Source organism: Halyomorpha halys, unplaced genomic scaffold (assembly GCF_000696795.3).
Source record: "Halyomorpha halys isolate HHAL.00 unplaced genomic scaffold, Hhal_1.1 Scaffold98.1, whole genome shotgun sequence".
In the NCBI taxonomy this organism is placed as follows: Eukaryota; Metazoa; Arthropoda; class Insecta; order Hemiptera; family Pentatomidae; genus Halyomorpha; species Halyomorpha halys.
In genome coordinates this window covers 162,647-182,793 of record NW_027107309.1, presented here as the reverse complement: position 1 = coordinate 182,793, position 20,147 = coordinate 162,647, and the positions used below count along the sequence as shown (strand labels likewise).

The following is a 20,147-nucleotide window of genomic DNA, read 5'->3' as shown; positions in this document are numbered from 1 at the left end:
ATTCCTACCACTCTCATACCTTTTCATCATTCACTCCTTTCTCACTGATAGATTATTCCAAATAAACCACAATAGTTTCTATTCATCTCTCTATCCTCAGTCCGCTGGTGTAGGAACCTTGAGGACAAGTAGCATCCTCGGTCCCTTCCTCTACACCGTCTATACAGCTGACATTCCAACCAATCCTAACACTATCCTCACCACTTATGCCGATGACATATGTGTGCTCGCAGTTAATAATAACCCTTTAATAGCATCCCAAACTCCCCAATCCCATATCACAGCCCTCGAAAAATGGCGTTTTAATTGGAGGATTAAGATAAATTCCAACAAATCCCATCAAATCACCTTAACCCTTTGTCGTAAACCAACCAACTGCCCTATAGTTTCATTTAATAATGTTACTCTTACCCCTCTGGAACAGATCCTCTGCCTTGGACTACATCTGGACAAACGATTAACCTGGAATTCTGACACAAGACTGAAAAGACAGGAAACAGCACGTCGATTACGACTATTACAGAACTTACTAGACAAAGCGGTCTAAACTTCCAACACATTACAAAAGACTGATCTACATGGCTATAATAAGGCCAATCTGGACATACGGAGTTGAGCTTTGGGGCTCCACTAAACCTTCGAATTCCTCTCGTAGTCCATCCTTACAATCCAAAATCCTCACTGCTACTTACTTTGTCAAAAATAAAATCATACATAAAGACCTTAATGTTCCCTATGTAACTGATCTAGCCCGAACCAGATATCACTCCTTCCATTATAAACTCTCTAACCACTCAAACCCCCTAGTTTCTAATCTTGTATCCTCTTCCATTCCTGACAATCCTCCGAGGCGCCTGTAAAGAAGATGGCCACGAGACCAGCTAATGTAAGATGTCATTAGAGTGCTACCAATGGGTAGTTCTCTACACGCCTGTATCACTCCATAATAACATACATCAAATTAACTAAATGTATAATTATATATATTTGTAAATTTCAATAAAGATAATAAAAAAAAAGTTTAAGAAAGCTATTAATAATTATTCGTAAGCACCTCGATCTATTCACCACTAAAGTGTTATAGCGGAGTCATGCCGAGGTCGGAAATTTGGATTCTAAGTCAGTTCAAATATAAACGTATTATAAAAAAAAAAAAATCAGACCTATACCAAACTATTTTCTTATTTTGCTCCGTTTCCAAAGCGACAGTCAGGAGGCAAACAGTTGTAGATAACAACCCCTTCTGCAGAGCGTCGAGTCGAATCTAGCCGAATGTCCTCGTGTCCCTTCGGCTCTCGGCCGGGATCCCCAGACCGCTTCAGTCTGTCCCGAAATGCCGGCTACTGAAGAACTCTGCTCCAAGCTCGAGCGTAGGCTGGAGATCAACACGGCGCTCGACAACGGGATCCCCGTCGAGCCCCAGTTCAGGGCACACAGGTCCATCTATGCCGAATTCACAGAGTTCACGAGAAAGCAGATCAAGGAGTATGAGGCTACTTTCAACAAGTGAGTCCCATTTTCGAAAATAAAAAACTAATAATAATAAAAAAGAAAGGTACAGCCTCACAAAAAAAAAAAAGACAGCCTCTAGAAACCTCTCAGTCAACAATGATATAATTTAATCTAAGAATTTTAAAATTTACTAGTATTAAAAAAAATTGTTTTGAATAATTAGTTACCTACAATTAATATATAATTGTTATCAAAAACAACAGTAATTATTTGCTTTGTAAGAATCACTTTCCTTTTACATTTAATTAGAAATATAAAATAAAAATAGTTTTATGATATCTATTATAGACTAACATAGTGTAGAAACTAAAACACAGTGGAAACTCATTTGGTAATTTTTAAAATGTATATATACTGCAGAATATAATAATTATGCATAGCAAGTATGTATACAATACAATAATTATTATTGCGAGAACATTTATTCTGAAATTTCTAGAAAAATATTTTTTTTTTGTGAGTTTTTGCATAAACAAAAAAGAAAACCATGATTTTATATAAATTTAAAATCATCGCATATGAACGAATTTCTTTGAAAATATTCAACAGGATTGCTCACAATTTGTTGCTTAATTTCTTTGGATTAAGAGGAATAGAAAAGACTAGCCAAAACAATTTGCCCAGTTCCTAACTTGAGAAAAAACAAACTATCTCCCGAACATACATAATAAAAAAATAAAACTGATATAATTATTATTTTTCAGGGCATTTTATTTGTCCAGTAATTTACTTAACTGAAGAAAAACATTTTTTTACATATAGGTGTATATACTGAGATGAAAAAACGAAACAAAAAAATTATTGCGATTAAAAGACTATGTTAATTCCGTCGAAATAAATATCAATTTACCTAAATCCAGTTCTTAAATTACCCTTAGATGATAAGAACGATAAAAATAGAAGGACTATTTTACGTTAGCACTTCACATTTTTTTTTCTGAGGCTTAAAAGTTGAAGTTGATAACATTTATATAAGTTTGTCAATAATTTTTGTTTTAATCCATCGGTTTTATTATTTTATTTTTATCAAATATAACATTGATAATGTATTTTTTTTCTCAAAATAAATGCCTCTAGCATATGAATAAACATATATATATATATATATATATAATTAATAGTTTGTTTCAGCCACATTTAAGTATTAAAAGCTAAGTTTACTAATATCGTGGACTTCGCTCTCCTAAGTAGACAAATTAGAGATTATAATTTTAAATGTAATACACATAAATTGTTATCAATAAATTGTCAATTTTGGTTGATTAAATTATAACTTGAAATTAAAATCCGATTCGATTCAATAATTCAGAACATTTATCAAAATATTATAATACATGAATTATGGTGTTGTGTTTGTTGTTGGTTCATTATTGTTAATAAACAAAAAAAATATATTTTAAAAATTTATAAAATTTTATACTTAATGTTATTCAGTAAATTTGTGAATTGACTGTCATAAATCAATTTACTAACATAAATAATTCAATAGAAAAACTTTAGATTACTTTTAGTAATTTATTTATTCATTATTAGTAATTTATATGACCAATTAATAAGTATGACTATAATTATTTTCTCAACTATCTAAGTTTGTTAATCGGTTAATGTTATTTTTCCGGGTGGTTATAATTATAATTATTTTCTCAACCATCTAAGTTTGAGGAAGTTTGATAATCGGCTAATGGTATTTTTCTATGCGACCTGTGATTTAGAATCACCAGATTTTAGAAAAAGTAAATGAAAAAAAAAACAGATAAAGGTTACTCTAGGGGTATTTATGGTCAACAGTGAGAAAAAATCTTTCAGAGCAAGGATATAGTAAGTCATAATATTCGTTGTGAAAGGATTATTTGAGTAAATAGATGAAGATTTTGATATTTATAGTCTTATTGTGTGAGTGAACTGTACATTGCATAATATATTTTTTATGGTTCCTCTTCGAGGTATATAAAACAATGGAAATTGTAATGAAAAAAAGGAGTAAATTAATTCAGTTCTCTTCCAAATTAACCTCGGGAAACCTTTATATCACTATTAAATGTATTACCACTCACATAGAATGATTTTTTAAATAATTATTTAATGTCATGGATTAATTGCCACAATTATTCAACATAAAAACAAACCTTTTTCTATGTATTCTGGAACCCGAAATTTCGTTCCCACCATGGGTCCGTCATCAGGTCTAGAGCAATGTTTACAAGCTAATATGTCCGAGGAGTTAGACAGATTTTTTTTTAATAATAGAAAATATTATAAAGCCACTTAAAAACTTTAGATATTGCCTCGGATTTTCTATATTTTTTCAATATTTACTGAATCAATGGCTTGGTAAAATCACATGAGAGGTCTATTGCGTTAACACTAGAATATATATTGTACCTAACTCAGCCTCCACTGGCTCATTACCAGTGATGCGGTGAGAGGGCTACGCAGGATCTCGTAGGGCCCCTACCCCTCTAGTACAAGAGCCGGGAAGAAAAAAAGGCAGTTATTTCACCCCAATTTTTGATTACTTTAATGAAAACTATGTATAATTACTAGTCAAAATTGCTGAGTCTGCCAAGTATAGGTAGAAGGAATAAAAAATGGTGCCTGTTTCAAAACCTTAAAAAAAGATTAATTTTTCAGTCGGAGCTCTATATCTTAAAAAATACCAACAACACTAGAAAATCTAAGAGAACATTATTTAAAGAAGATCAAATTTGCTGAAGTATTAGCCCTAAAGGAGCTATTTACGTCCAATAGTTCTCGAGATATAGCTTTTTAAAAAGCATAATTTCTTAAAAATCTACTGAAAGATTAGTAGTTAGTTAATTTATTTTGAGAAATCTATATCGCAGGAACTATGTGACGTACAGATGTCTATTAGCACTCAAATTAAAGCTAGTTTAATGGACTATAAAGATGTTTATGACCTTTACCTTCGTAGGAATAGTAGTTTTCTTGATATTTGCTAAAATAAATTGATTTGTAGTTGTTCTGACAATAAGTTTGATTTGTGAAAAACTTCATTTCGGACTATAGAACGTACAGATGTCTGCCAGCGCTCAAATTAAAGCTAGTTAAATTTACTACAAAATAGTTAATTATGTTTATCTATGTAGGAGTAGTAGTTTTTATGATATTCACATATGAATATAAATTAGGCAAATGAAAATTTGTCCCAACAACTATAAATCAATTTATTTTTGAAAATTTCATGTAAACTATTACTCCTACGAAGATAAACATCATAAACTAGTTTATAGCTCATTAAACTAGCTTTAATTTGAGTGCTAATAGACATCTGTACGTCAAGTGGTTTTTGAGATATAAATTTTTCTAAATAAATTCACTAACTACTCATCTTTCAGTACGACCCATACAACATTTTTATGAAATGTTGCTTTTTAAAAAGCTATATCTCGAAAACTATTTAACGTAAATAATTCTATTAGGGCTCATATTTTAGTAACTTTTCTCTTCTTTAAATGACGTTCTCTTAGGTTTTCTTGTGTTGTTCCAACTTTTTGAGATATAGAGCTCCGAATGAAATTTTTTTTTTTTTTATCGCTTTTAAACAGCCGCTATTTTGTATTCTCCCTACTTATACTCAGCAGACTCATCAATTTTAACTAAAAATGATACATAGTTTTCATTAAAGTAATCAAAAATTGGGGTGAGATAACTGCCTTTTTTCTCCACTTGGGCTCTTGTACTACTCCTAAGTGGGGGATATATAGGGCTCTGGTATTCTTAGGTAAAGATTTATAAATATAATTTATTTTACTTAGTTTGATAATGTTCATTTTATTTATTTTTATGTTTTTAAAAATATTTATTTAATCATTTTCTTTATTATTTTTTGTATGAAAGTGTACAATTATCACTATTACTCATTGTCCAAGTTTGTGGCAGATTGTAATATTATCAATAAATAACATAATAATAAAAAAGAATATATGTATATCATTAGGATAGTAAAAATAAGGTCGCATCAACGCTTAACGCGACTCGTATAATAAAATAAATAGAAATAGAATATAACCTCAAGACAATAAAAAAATATAATGATGTTTATTTCCTTCAATACATTTTTCATCATTCTGTACGGAGTGTTGTTATCTTTAATTGGTTGGTATATTTGTCTAAGTCAAATTAGAGACTTAACCCTTGCATTCAAAACTAAAACAGTGGTCTGTTTATATTCTTTAACACCTTCAGTACATTACGCGCATAGAAGTTACAGGAGTTTGGGGTAGTGGCGACTGATGTGTTAAAAACCATGTGGTTTTTCATCTTTTTTCTTATATTTCCAAATGGTTCTATTCAAAATTAAAGTAAATTAAATTTTCTATATACATGGTGATATAACTTATTTTTCTAATCCAGAAATTCAAAGATATGGAGGGGAGAAATACGGCTAAACAATGGCATACCTCTAAAATTTTAGGAAATAATTTGTTTAAAAAAACAATGGGCTAAGTAATATAAGTAATCTGATATAAATTTATTATATTTCAATTTTCGCTATGAATTAAAGTTTTTCTGAACCGCTTACTTTTCGAAATATAAATGATAGACTGCTGAAGTTGGAGTTTTTTTACCCTTCAATTACCTACTATACCCAAATCCAACGACTGCATATAATGTAGTACTAAAAAATATGGGGAGGTCACTTTTTATTTTCTAAATATCTGAGTGTTCAATATTTTTTGTCTAATTTGACTGGACTATCTTTAACAGAGATGTGGCTCTACGTTATCTTACATGTTTCCGTCCTGATGGTTGTTGAATCGATATGATGTTATTTACCAATATTTAAGGAAAACGAGGCTCCTTTCTGATATTGTCCAATAGGACATTTTTTATGTTGTTATTCACAACAAATTAGGATTCAACTTTATATATGGTTGTATCAAACTATCTAAAATTATAAAATAAAATATATAACATGGACCATAAGTTTTTGTGTTTATTTAGTACTGGTTGTATTACTGGCAATTTTTCTAAAGATCGTCCGTAGTTTTTAAGACTCATTTGAAAACATAAGTGGTCTGTAATCTGAAGAAGTAATCTTGCGGTTGAACAGTTTGTCACAGAGCTTAATCGCTAAGACTGCTGAGTTTTATATTTTTCGAAACTTGTTGTAGCTTTTATATTCTAATTAAGAGACATTTCAAGGACATAGTAGTAAAGTGTATACGTTTCAACGTCAGGACGAAAGGCACTGAATAAGATTTACGAACCTCGACAAATATTATTGTTGTGTCGGCTAAATCTTATCTTGACAAATAAGCACGTCGTATTAGCGAAATGACGTAGCTGTTGAAACGACTCGGGAATATGAGGACCGAAAATGAATTTTCTAACACGATATTTGCCGTGGGTCGTGTTAATGTTATGTTATCCTTGTATCTTTTTTTACTGCTTTTACTACCTGCAGTAGAAGGGTGTGTTAAAATGTAAAAAAAAAGAAAGTTTTCGAAATTACTCTAAAACTAAAGGTTGTTAAGTGATATGAGTCTTATTTATGTATTTTCTTTTTAATATTACTATTTCGTTGTCATTCACAGAGCCATTTTTAACCCATGGGCACACTGGGCCCGCGATCTATAAGCCTCCTAACTCGTATGATTGTTATATTAAAACGAATCAAGAATTAACTAAGGAGTAAGATTGTTTCAAGATAGATTGAGTGGTGAATTACGTTGTCGATAAAAGGGGATGCACTAAAAAAAAAAAAACTTTTTGAAGAATTAATATCTGGTTTCGTTACTTAAAAATCAAGAAAAGTACCTCTTGTAAATGATTATTTTATTTTTTTAATTGGAATATTATCAGTTCACCGTTTATGATGATTATAAGATGGTCTGGATTTTGGGGAGTAAAGATATAAAAATAGCAGAATAACTATTTATTAATAACCGTCGTAATTTGCCGGGCTTCAAAAAGTGAAGTGAAGCGTAGGTAATAAGTAGTTTTTCTCATGTTTTTTTTTTTTTTTTTTTATAACTTTCTTTACTTACACCCAGATCATATTTCTATAATTTTTTATTTTAATATTTGAGAAATTTCAATAACTAAATAAGATAATAAATAATGATAATTAATAAGATAACTAAATAAGGTTTATACTATAATGTGAACAACCCAACGTTGTGCAGAAAATAAATTTTCTAATCTGGAGTCCACATATCCTAAAGTGTTAAGGCCGATTTTTGGGTTAAACCGATTTTGTACTCTTCGTTCTTCTGAACAACTAAAACTTTTTACACTTTACATATTCATGAATATTATAGATAAATATTTATTAGATATATAAGTAGTTTTAAATAATTCGAGTAAATCAAAATCTCGGAAATTTAACTTTTGTAGTTTACTGGGTTTCATATCAAGATGAAAAGTATGATTTATATATTTCTGGTTTAACTTTCCCCTAGATAATATTATTAGTATGAAAAGAAAGATAGGGGAAAAACAGTCCCAGAGTTCTGAGCTCAAAAAATTCTTTATTATATATATTTTTTATTATTCGTTCAAAAAATCAATTTTTTTTCTCTTAACTGCTGCCGAACTAAATTCTATTAAAATTAGTGAAAATGTATATTTATAATGGAAGAAAAATAAAATAAATAAATAAAAATTAATAAAATTATAGAAAAAAAAAAGAAATCAGTAGAGCTTCCTCACTAAGGACTCCATTTTGAAGAGCTAATGAGAAACACACAAACTTACGAAACTCAACAAAAATTGTGAGTATGAAAAGCAAGAATTAAGGCTATTTTTGTTTTTCTAACTACTACTCACAACTTAAGTACCAATTATTAAAGTTTCAATTCTCAATTCGGAAGGACCTACGCGTTTTATGGGAGGTGCCTTTTTTTTTACCCCCTCTGGTCATATCTGACATATGGGGGAGAGAGGAAGGGTTATCTAGAGGTAACCTATCTATTTAACCATAGTGGTCGGTGAAGATTTTATTCCGTTGGACCGCAACAAAATTAAAAGTCAACCCCTCGGATTCGAACTGGCACCGCTGCAGTCACGACGCAGTATCTTTACTCCCTCAGCTATAAAAGTCCCCTTGAGAGGTGCGTTATACTTTATGAAATAATTTTGATACAAAGTAGAACTCCTGGATCTGTTAAGCCGTGATCAGAAAGATTTTTTTTTTTTAAATCCCCTTGCACTGACATGAGAGATACTTCTGATAGTAATCATGCAGTCTATTACAGTAATGGGCCCGCAGCGCATTTCAGTTCAGCTGACTTTAACACTTGTGACCATTAAGTTCCATATCTCAAAATTCCTTTTTGTTTCAAGTACTCCAATGTTTAAAGGGTTCCATATTAAGAAATATATAAATGTGTGGTTATTTCATTTATCTGTTTTCTCTTCAAAAATTGATAGTATATACAGTGACCCTAATAACGAAATTATAAGATGTAAATTGGGGAAAAAAATGTTCAACGTTAGTATTATGAATTTAATATTTCCTTATGTTTGTCTATTGAACATTTTACTTTTTTAAAAGTGGCATTTAATGTTCTTATTGAATTTTATATTTCCGTCAGCAAAACATGGAAGTCCTGCTGAGTCATCTAAAATTAATTTTAAAAATTGTGATAATGTTCCATCATATCCCGGAAAATTTGGCTTTTTCCCTGCCTTTCTTTTAGCGAACTATGAACTAGGAATCGACGACCCGTATTGACCAGCTCTCTTCCTACAAAATGAGATACCACATAAGCGGCCGGACCTTAGGAAGAGGTTTAGTTCGGAGAGCGGAAGGAGGCCTATCGAGTAACAAGGCTACTTTTGTTTGTTTATAAAAATGTTTATTTTTTCCCCCCGCACTTTTTGCCGGACGGCACACTTCCTCCGAGACCGTTAGCTGATACAGTATGGAAACAAAATCCTCCTTAGAGCTGATGCACATGAGCTGTGATGCGGCCAACTGGAAATCCTTAACGCTTGTCAGTCTTCGCAGGGAGGATTTCATCATTCGTCTCGAGTTAATTAGGATAAAAATTTAAATTTGAAACTTTTACAAAATCCCATTATATCTCATTTTCAGTAAATTGTTCTAATATACTCAAACTGCGACAGTATGCGGATTAGGATTATTTACAATTGGCATGTAAGATTTGACAGCAACTATGGAATAAATTATATCGGCTCCAGGGACTATAGCTACAGGAATGATTAGTTGGAAAATATAAAACCCTAAAATTTCGTTCAATTTTGACCCGATTTTCACTATTCTCTTATCCGTTGCGAATTTTGACACTTGACAACAACATTTTGTTATCTGTTCCAACAAAACATTAAAATTATATTATTAAAAAAAAAAAATATTCTTTTTACAATAAAAATTATGATTTGTTCACTTACAAGGTATTATTGGTATTATTATTATTATTTTTTTTAGGAAGTACAGTTTCATTGAAGGATAATACAAAATGCCACAATTAAGGGAAATTACTTTTTGCGTTCAGAATATTCATTCATACCATATATCCAGCAAAAATGCCAACGAAAAAAAATGATAACTATAGTATCCAAAAAATTAAGAAAATAAAATAAACTAAATAAGAGAAAAAATACAAATAAGTTATATATAAATACAAATATAATCGATGTATTATAAACTGATTTAATAATAACAAAATATTTATACATAAGATGCAGAAAATTAAATTCAAGTAAAAATAAAATAAATCCACATTCGTACCTATATACAATATCTACATTCAGTCTTAGGAACTCTAAACAAAGCTTTACCACCCTAACGTAAAAGGCAAAGCAGGGGAATCCTCCAAGAGAATCCCAGTGCTTCTTTCCCAGCCGCCTCACTAGTATTCAGTTGTGCAGGAATCCTTACATGAATAATTTAATTAAATGTTACAGGAGCACTATAATTACACTAAGACAACCGTTAAATGGTCCTAAATATAAAAAAATAATTGTTTTGAAGAACAGTCACACTGAAGTAATTGTAAGGCTCGATTACAATTTTTCTTTTCCGGCAAAAGGGCACCGCGGCCACCTAGCGACAAGTGTACGCCGCCCCTTCTCTGCTTCAAACAGGCCAGATGCCTTTGAGAATCTGGATATTGTATTCGGGTCAACCGTCTCGTAAAGTTTAGAGTCTAAGATGCGATCCTTCCCAAAGGTAAGTAATCGTATCCTTGCTAATACATCATATCTACAAACGATATGGTACGCAGTCTCATTATCCTTTCTGCAGAACCTGCCCCCTTAGTGCTCCTGTCCATATTGAGAAGTGTGTTACTTCTTTTGGGGCAGGAGCCCCTTAGGAACATCTTTGACTGCTCCAGTCTTCTGGCGTTACGGCAAAATAACCCAGCCTAACCCTCAGTAATCATTTTTATGTGCCTCTTCGAATGGCTGAGACTAATCTCACATATGGGGTTGAGTGCAAAGGGTGCGGTCTCAGATCCTCTCCTAGCAAGGTAGTCCGCTCACTCATTGCCTTTAATGCCTTTGTGACCAGGGACCCATTCAACCCGCACTTTGTTGGTTAAGGAAAGAGAATCTAAGTGAATCTTGCGCTCTTTCACCAAGTTGGAGCGGGCTGCATAACTACCCAGCGCATAGATGGCGGCTTGACTATCCGTGAAAATCGGGATTAGCCTCTCCCTCGTACCATATTTTACTAAAGTCTGGGCATATGCATTAATTGTGAACACTTCAGCTTACAATTACTATAGTACTGTAATTGCAATGCCTCTATACAAATACTTCTTGATGCTAAGTAATTGCAATTACAGTTTAAATTTCTTGACTATAGACAATTATAATTACACGTAATTAAACTTATTTGTAAATTCAGTTAATTTGAACATATTTATTATTAACAGAAGTCCTAGAAGTTAAAATAAATCGATATGCAAGAGCGTAATATTAAATTGGATATTATTTTCATATTTTGGAACCATTTTTAAACATATTTTTCCGTTTTAGTGTTAAGTATTTGTAATTACAATACTTGGAATTCAAGGGAAAAAATAACAATTACATAAGAATTAAATTAGTAATTGCAATTTACTAGGCCCAGCTGGTAATTGTGGTGCCGAAATTACAATTACAGTAGTTGATCAGTTATTTGTAATTGCAATTACTCTTTAACCACACCTGCTGTGGTATTAAAGGCTAGTGAGGGCGCTAGAGCCGCATATACTCATTGAGTGGAAGAGCAGGCCATGGCCAGAACTTTATAAGAGGTCTCTGGACGACTGTTGCTTCAACCTTCGACGAGGATTGTACTGATCGTTTGGACTGGATCGTAGATAGTGAACGTGACATTTATTTTAGATTATTGGCCCTGAAATTTATTTTTACACAAACAATGGCTTATAGTCCGTTCAGCATCAGACGACATTTGAACCACAATTTGTCACCAGAATAAGGTAGCGAGTAAACTGAACCATGATTCCTCTGTGCATTACGTCTCTCCAGCGATGTATTTGTAATAAGTTTATGCACTTCTCGAGGGAAGTTTCTCATGAGTACGCAAGTGAAAGCCAGTACACAGCCAAGTGGGAACACAAGCCTTAGGAAAAACTTTTGAGTTCATCAGATATGCGGAATCGGTCGCTCACCTCTCCGTGCAAATCATAACTTAACGGTGCTACGAGTCAATTAGGTAATACGCATTTTATTATGAGCGCTTCGTTGAATGAGCCATAGGGGCGGGAAGGAAAGGATTACATAGAGATAAACAGAAATCTTTTGAAAATTAAGGAGTTAACATTTTTTATTCCTTGTCTAAACTTATATAAAATTGTGAAATATAATTGGAAGACTTCTAGAAGAACTTTTTGCACGGGCTAATTAACTTGTTTACCTTTTATTTAAAGAAATCCATTTATAGGGGATATCAGGGAAGATTAACGATAGGAGCAGGTACACTGACTGTCAAAAGCTAAAGTACAAGAAAGTCTACGTACTCGTTTTTTGGGAGAAGGAATATGTTATAGAAAAACAATAGTCTCAAGTAATTATTTTCTTTGTAATATTATTTGTTGATTTATTAGTTCCTGGTTATACACTCGTTGATGTTTATTTTCAATTAATTTAGAATAAGAGTTTGATTGTTAATCTTTATGCAAAGTATCATTCTTTTTTATTTCCCTGCGGTTTTGAGGTAATGCCATGTAGTTTAAAATTACTAAGCAATTCGGGGCTGGTTGACCACCTTTTCATTTTCCTGTAATTTGAGTATTTTTGCAGAGGAACAGATTCCGTACACTGCGTACAAGTTATGGCCCAATAAAAATGTATAAAATCCAATATTGTTCTAGATGATGTATGATCTCAAAACTTAGATCAGAATAAATGATATTCCATTAAAATATATAATTTTATATTACTTACTAAAGATTATTTCGAGGTTATTAAAGTTTATAAGAACATTAGTTTTATTGGTTAAGACTAATTGTCACCAAACGATTGTAGTTTTCAAAAGTTTTCTATTTTTCTATTTCAGATACTTAACGACATATTGTGTTTAAAGTATTTAATTTATTCAATATTTAAATATCTGATTCTTTAGCCTAATTTTTAGTTTATCAAATGTTTATATATCTGATTATTTTTAAAATGTTTAATTGTTTATTTTATTATTGATTATATCATTATTCTCAACAAAGGAAATATATTAATGGGTCAAAACTATCCGACCTACTATCCATAAATTGAAACTACCAACCGTGAAACAGTAAACCCTTAACATATTATCTATTTAAAAAATGATTATACTGGATAATAATTAATAATAATAATAGCTATTTATATAATTATTTATCAAGGTCTGTTATTTGTTAGATATAAGTCAAAGAAGAGATGATATAATATCCACGTTATTGTAGCACGTGAATTACGCAACATATTGGAAGGGACTCAAAAAACCCTTCCTACCTTTATAAAATGAAAACAAAAGAAGGATAAACTGAAATAAAGAAAGAACATCAGGTTTGACCAGTTCTTGCGTACTGGCAGCTTCGGTTTCGCTAAACGTCTACCCTAACGTCAGCCAGGCCATTGTTCTGAACCTGGTCTAATATGAACGTCTGTACTTCCAGTAGAAATAGTAAAGCTTGCTATATTCTTCATAAGCACCATTTAAATTAATTTTTTTTTATTAACTATATAAATATGTGAATTAAATTAATTTTTTTATATATATGCAAATAAATTTGATATATCAGTCATCCTTGGTCATTAATGAATATAACAAACCATATTGAATAATATACTTTAATTGTTATTTGTATTTTTTATTAATTATAAATATTTATATTTTTTAAAAATTTATATACTTTTGTTTCTTCGCCATCTTTTCAGTCTATAGCTCATATTTACATTTCAAACTAATACTAAGGTGGATATCCGGAATAATTTCCATCAAGTATTCCACAACTTTCTTAGCTATCATACATTCATAATTAACATGGTTTTGGCTTTGTTGATAATGTAAACCCTATTCATAATATGTGATCGTTAATAATAAATAAAAGTTTTATCCAACAAAAAAATATTTAAAATAATAAAAATTCTACATAGCGTCATAAAATAAATTCAAAATTTAAGCTCATGGTATTTTCTTGCGATAAATCTATGAATTCTTGCGATTAAACTTTAACACATCTTGTAAGTTTCTCAGGTACCTACCACTTCAATTTTAAGATTATTATGTACATTTATATAAACATAAATAATTTTAAAAATATATAAAATGAATATGAATAGTAGTGGTGGGAACTTGATGGTTCAAATAACTGTATTTCGCCCGATAAAATGATAAAGGTTCCGATTAATGATAATTCCCTGACACGACAAAAAAGTTACTCAAAATTAAGCTTGTACGTTTAATCGTATTAGGGAGTATTTTTATTTTAAATTACTTTAAAATGTTTTTTAAATATTCATTTAACAGTCATGTGAAAATTCAACAGAAATTTATCCTAGTAGCGAGAAATCTTTATCACTTTTATTTTAAATTAAACCTTAATTGTTTTTATTTAATATACCTATAGCAGTATTATATTTATATATTACATAATTTAATATTCATTATATTTATGTATTCCTTTTCGGTTTCCTTTTGATCGGCACAAGAACGAGAGGACGGGGAACATAACGCTCTGCCCAAGGGTCGAGACCCGGTCGGCCTTGAAACTACTGACCTTTCGTCCGCTATACTTGAAGCTGCATCAACAAAACAACACAGTTCAGCGCCTGCCATACTTTCCGCTTATTATTGGTGTTTTTGAACTTATCTTTTTTAAAAACGAAATTTCCTGTTCGAAGAAAGTTTTATTAGTGAAAAATGCTTGGTGCAGTGAGCGTAGTTATGTCATACAATTATAACATAAAAAAAAACTAACCAAATATAAAACGGTCAATTCTATCGTAATGGATACTTTACAGCAGGTATTCATCAAAATCCTTGTTAATAATAGTTAATGATGATAATGAAATAGTAAAAAATTAAATTAGATTTTTTTCAAAGGCGCAGTTAAAAATTGAGCAATAAACACAATGCCTTATATAAAAATATAGAAAATCAGATTTAAATGTAGTATCGTACGCAGTGTTTTGTTTTAGTGAAACAGTTATATTATGTTGTAAAATTTATGCAAATATAACCTAGATTTATTACGCAAAATATTCGGACCGAAAAAGGATGAATTAACGGGAGAATTTAGAGGATTACCCAACGTTGAATTAAGGGACCTACACCCGGTAAATATAATTCAAGTTATAGCATTGCGGCGTGTAAGATGGGCATGTAAGGTTGTAGGGCTTAGTAACGAGTGGATCTCTAAAATGTTAATAAACACTAAACCAACGGGTATACGTCCGAGGGGTAGACCGAAACGTAGATGGGAGGATTGCGTTAAAACAGATTTAATGGAATTGGGTTTGGAGGGGCATCCCTGGAAGAATGTATGCAGAGAGCGTTTGGTGGTATCGGCGTCGAACCTTCGGGTTCGTTAGGCCTTTATTATTATTGTTATTATTAATCTAGGTTAGGGTAATCTTAGAATTTTAAATTTTACCTCTTAATTCTCTTCTCGCCAATCTGTGAATAAAAGTGAAATAATTTTTTATTTAATTAAATCACTAAATAATTTCCTCTTAGTTTTATTGGAATAAACAGTATTAGGACAATATTCTACAGTAGCTTCATTTCCATAGATTTTATGTTAGTTTTTACTTTTTTTTTTAATTAAAAATTTGTTGTAGATTGGTATTATGGAGTATAAACAATTAGAAAAATATTTTTTAAAATTACAAATTAGACAACAATTATTAAAACTAAGCGTGGTGGCCGTGCGTAGGCCCCAGAGCGCTCTATCCCGAACGTTATGCGTTCTATTCCCAGCTGAGAAAATTAAAATTTATTTCTCGGCAGTCCTGAGAAATGAATCTTGACACCTCCACTTTGGTTAGTACGCGATGTGAACTTCAATGTAGCCGCCAGGTATTGGCAGAAAGGACTTACTCTGGACTAGTTCCTCCCACTAGATAGCAATACCAAATACCTTATTCCTCAATTGTTATAGGTATCTCGATTAATATTAACTTAATGTTTATATTTCATATTCCTAAAGGACTTTCTTGTCACCGCAGTGTAACTACCTTTTAGATGAGCATTCAAATTATCGGTTGTAGGTCATATTTCAACTCTTAAGATATTTAGGAGAGTTCAACAAGTTCCAGTCGTTACAAAGATAACATCAATTTCCTTGTTAAAGTTCAGTAATTAAAATTAATAATATTTATTTAATTTAATTTACAACTGTACAAAGTAATACAATAAGTAAATATGTTGTATGTTTCATATACACTTGACAAAATGTTGGAAAGGAACCACCCATTGGTGGTACTTCAAACATTAATTTAAATTAGAAGGTCCCGTGGCCATCTTCTTTTCAGACCCCTCGGAGGATTATCAGGGATTGTTAAGGATGAAAGATTAAGAATTAATGGGTTAGGATGGTTAAAAATTAATAATATAAATTTGAAATTTACAAACTGTTAAAAGTAATTATTAACCTTGACTGTAAACTGTAAATGTCTAATTACAGTCTTAAAATCAGTGGTTTTGCCTATTTCTTTCAAAAGCTATAAAACAAAATCTCTACTTAAATAGTCTTAGTAATACTTTACTGATTAGTTTTACGACCCTCTGTATATCCAAAAAATTAAGTCTGGAGTAAATTCCATCTATTGTAATTTTCCATCATAAGTCGCATGAAGTTTTTGTGATACATAAGGACTAAAACCCCTCAAAAAGTAAATATCCCTAACCGAACGACACACCCCATACATATATGTCCTTGATGGTTTCTATAAAAATTGGCACGTCAGTATATTACAGAAAAAGATTTCGCCATTATAGCCAGGGAGGGAAAAGGTAGGTCAGGTGTGGCGGAATTCAAGTGTTCTCTACTTCGCTGTGAGCTATTGTCAACGTCTTGGGGTTCTTCCTTTGTGTGACTTTCCAACCCTGCTCCAAGTTTCATAACCAATAACTTTATGAAAAAAAAAAATTCATATTTTATACGTTTAAATAATATAATCCCAATAAGTAATTTTATATAGTAAAAAAAAACAAAATACAAAAATATTATCAGCGGTACAACTCTTCAAGGAATATACCTTTCTCGCATATTCTTCACATATGGAAATATAGAGGAATAAATTCCTTTAGATTTTAGTTACTGTACTTTTTTGATTTTGTCTGTAAGGACTTTACAAAAGATTCGATTTTTTTTTTTATATATTTTGAATATATATATTGTGTATATGTCTGATCATAGATTGATTGGTATGGAGTGTAATGTAGCAACCTAATAATTGGGCAACATGGCTGAATAAAGCATTTCTCTTTTTGATTTCTTGTTCGGGATTGGCCGTATTTAACAACTATAATAACTTATCTCCATATAGCCTCAACATTATTTATTAATTAATTTTAATTATCCAACACTTCGGCCTATACCAAATGCCACCATTACTTAATGTTAATTTCATATCCTCACATTAGTAATTAAAAACGTTAACCTTATCAGCAGTTACATTGTCTTTTGGATTATTGTCCATAGTTTTATACTTCGTCTTGAATTGAAATATTTTATAATTTACACTACTTTTAATTCTTTATTTTCACTATCAAACTTCAAATACTTGAGACAGTGTACATTATAAAATAATTCAAGATGAAATTTGAAACATCAAAATGACCACGTAAATACTGAGGCAGAATAGCCTCTAACGCTTTAATAATTAATGTTGGCTGTGTAATTAAAATTAATTTTGTTCTTGATTGGATAAAACGATGGATAATTAAAATAATTTAATAAAGAATTCTGAGGCTATGTGGATATATTTTATGATAATAATTAAATCGATTTTCTTTTTTGTTTGTTTTTCAACTGCTACTAAATTGAATCAAATTAATATTTTGAAGGTATGGGTATATTTTTAATAGAAAACATATAACTAAAAAATAAAAAAAGAAACGATAATACAAATAAAATAAAAAAAAGTGAGCAGCAGAGCTCCGTCAGTAATATCTCATGTTTTGAATAAGGTTAGAAAACATAAAAAGTAAATTAGAAATGAAAAATTATTATTGAAAATATTTTTTTTTTATCTTTCGGTTCAGTGTTTATTAACATTTTATGGACCCTTCATTACTGAAGCCAACAAGCTTATCCACCCGTCTTATTACCCCTAATGCTATACTTGCCGGGTACGTTCACTTTAGCAACCTAGTGACTGAAGCGGCTCTGGTTCAAATTTGGCCTGGGAGCATCGACTTCAATTTCGTGGTGATCCAACGGAATGAAAACTTGACCCCTCCTAATATGGTTATAAAAGTCATGTTATTTTGGTTAGAAAAGGTAGAAAAAGATAACTCCTCCTCTCGTATCAGAAATGACCAAGTAGGGTTTTTCCCCAACAAAACACAGTTTCTGCAATTTAGCTTTTTGTAGCCTTTTATATTATATTAATTTTATTTTATTTTAAAAATAAAAATGATAGATTATTCTCTTTTTAAGCAATCTCCTCAAATTAAGAACTTTCATTTTCAAGCAAATTGGTGACCTTTCTCATGTGATGAATGAGAGCACTTTTAAGGACACGTAGATTTTTGGCTAAAGTTTTAAATGCGTGTGTTTTCGTTCATGCATACTTTTTAAAATAATAATTTAGGAATTTTTTTTCCCTTTTACTACTGATTTTTAAATGAGAAAATATATATATTGTTTTCAAATACTTACAATCTCCATTTTCGAATACTTTAAGTTGCTGAAATAAAATTATTTGCAACCGTAGCCCCCTTTAATCAGTCGGCCGCAGGAGACTCATTGACCACAGTATTGCAGCAACCGTTGCCTAAGATGGGGACCGTATTGGTTTGGTTGTCCTCGAGTTGGACACCCACGATCCGAGGACGTAGGCAGGACCTAAGGTCACAGCTGAGCCCTAGGCCACTTTCCTTTGGGACCAGCTGGGGATCGATTCAACACCGCTATAAGTAGCTTCTAAGGCAGTCGATGATGACTTATGATTGCTCAGAGGTAAATTTCAAAACAATTTTTGATTGCATAGGAAGATGGCTATGAAAATTATTTATAAATATTTGAGTCTATAAATTGGAGTAAAACTTGTTTAATAAATTGAATATTGTGATGGATAAGAGGAATATGAAAAATATGGTGGTAGGACAAAGAGGATGAAAAAGGTACGGTCAAGAACAGAACAAGAAGATAAAGAAATGACTAGGGAACAAAAAACAAAAATTAATAAGAAGGTGGACTGTAACTTAGTTATAAAAAAAAAAAATTATTTTGATACTTATTTGAAAAAAAAAACCGAGGGGAAAAATCTGGTATTTTTACTAACTACTTTATATTATATTTAATAAGGCTAGTAAGTATTTTGTGCCTTATAGCAATTAAATATATTTGGGTAGTATTGTTTGTTAAATAAACAATTCTCTCTCTTTATCTGTAAACTGTGTCTATAAGTTTTCTGTATATAGGAATGTTACAACATTTTGTTGGAATGAGCAAGATCTCGAATTTTCCTGTAATTTGGACAACTATGTGAAAATATTTTAATTTTCCTCATTATATTAGACAATATTTATATTTTCTCCACTATTTTGGAATAGAACGTTCCACTTAGCGGTCACTAATATTACCACTTGAGAACAATAATTTTCTTTTCTAAAACTTCTTAATTTCAGAGATATTGTTGTTAAAATTTAATAATTCTTAGAGTGCAATGTTTTATCACAATTTTCGTAGTTAGGAATACTTTTAAAAGTAAGTTCTGAACTTTTTGGGTTTTCATGTATATGGGAATGGATGAAATCTCACTATACAATCTATGATAATTTCCCAGTAGGTATGCATTTTATAGTCTAAAGAAAATAAAAAATACTTGAAAACTTATTCAAGAACTTTATAACGAACTCCATCTAAACTTCCTTTAATTATAATGCGAACTCGCCCATATAAAATACCTAACCATCCAAATCCACTTGTTTCAAATCTTACTTCCTCTCCAGAACCTAATAATCCACCTTTTTTTTTTTTTTTTTT

General features: G+C 31.1%; 1 protein-coding gene across 1 annotated transcript in view; it reads left to right on the top strand.

Annotated features, from left to right (window-relative positions):
• Positions 1 to 1,299: 1,299 nt before the first annotated feature.
• Positions 1,300 to 20,147, top strand: part of Swip-1 (EF-hand domain-containing protein D2 homolog Swip-1) — a 149,847-nt gene continuing 130,999 nt past the window's right edge. The window contains exon 1 of the mRNA XM_014415346.2: positions 1,300 to 1,506. Coding sequence (XP_014270832.1) covers positions 1,334 to 1,506 — 173 coding nt within the window. The 5' untranslated portion in view covers positions 1,300 to 1,333. The remainder of the gene's footprint in view (positions 1,507 to 20,147) is intronic.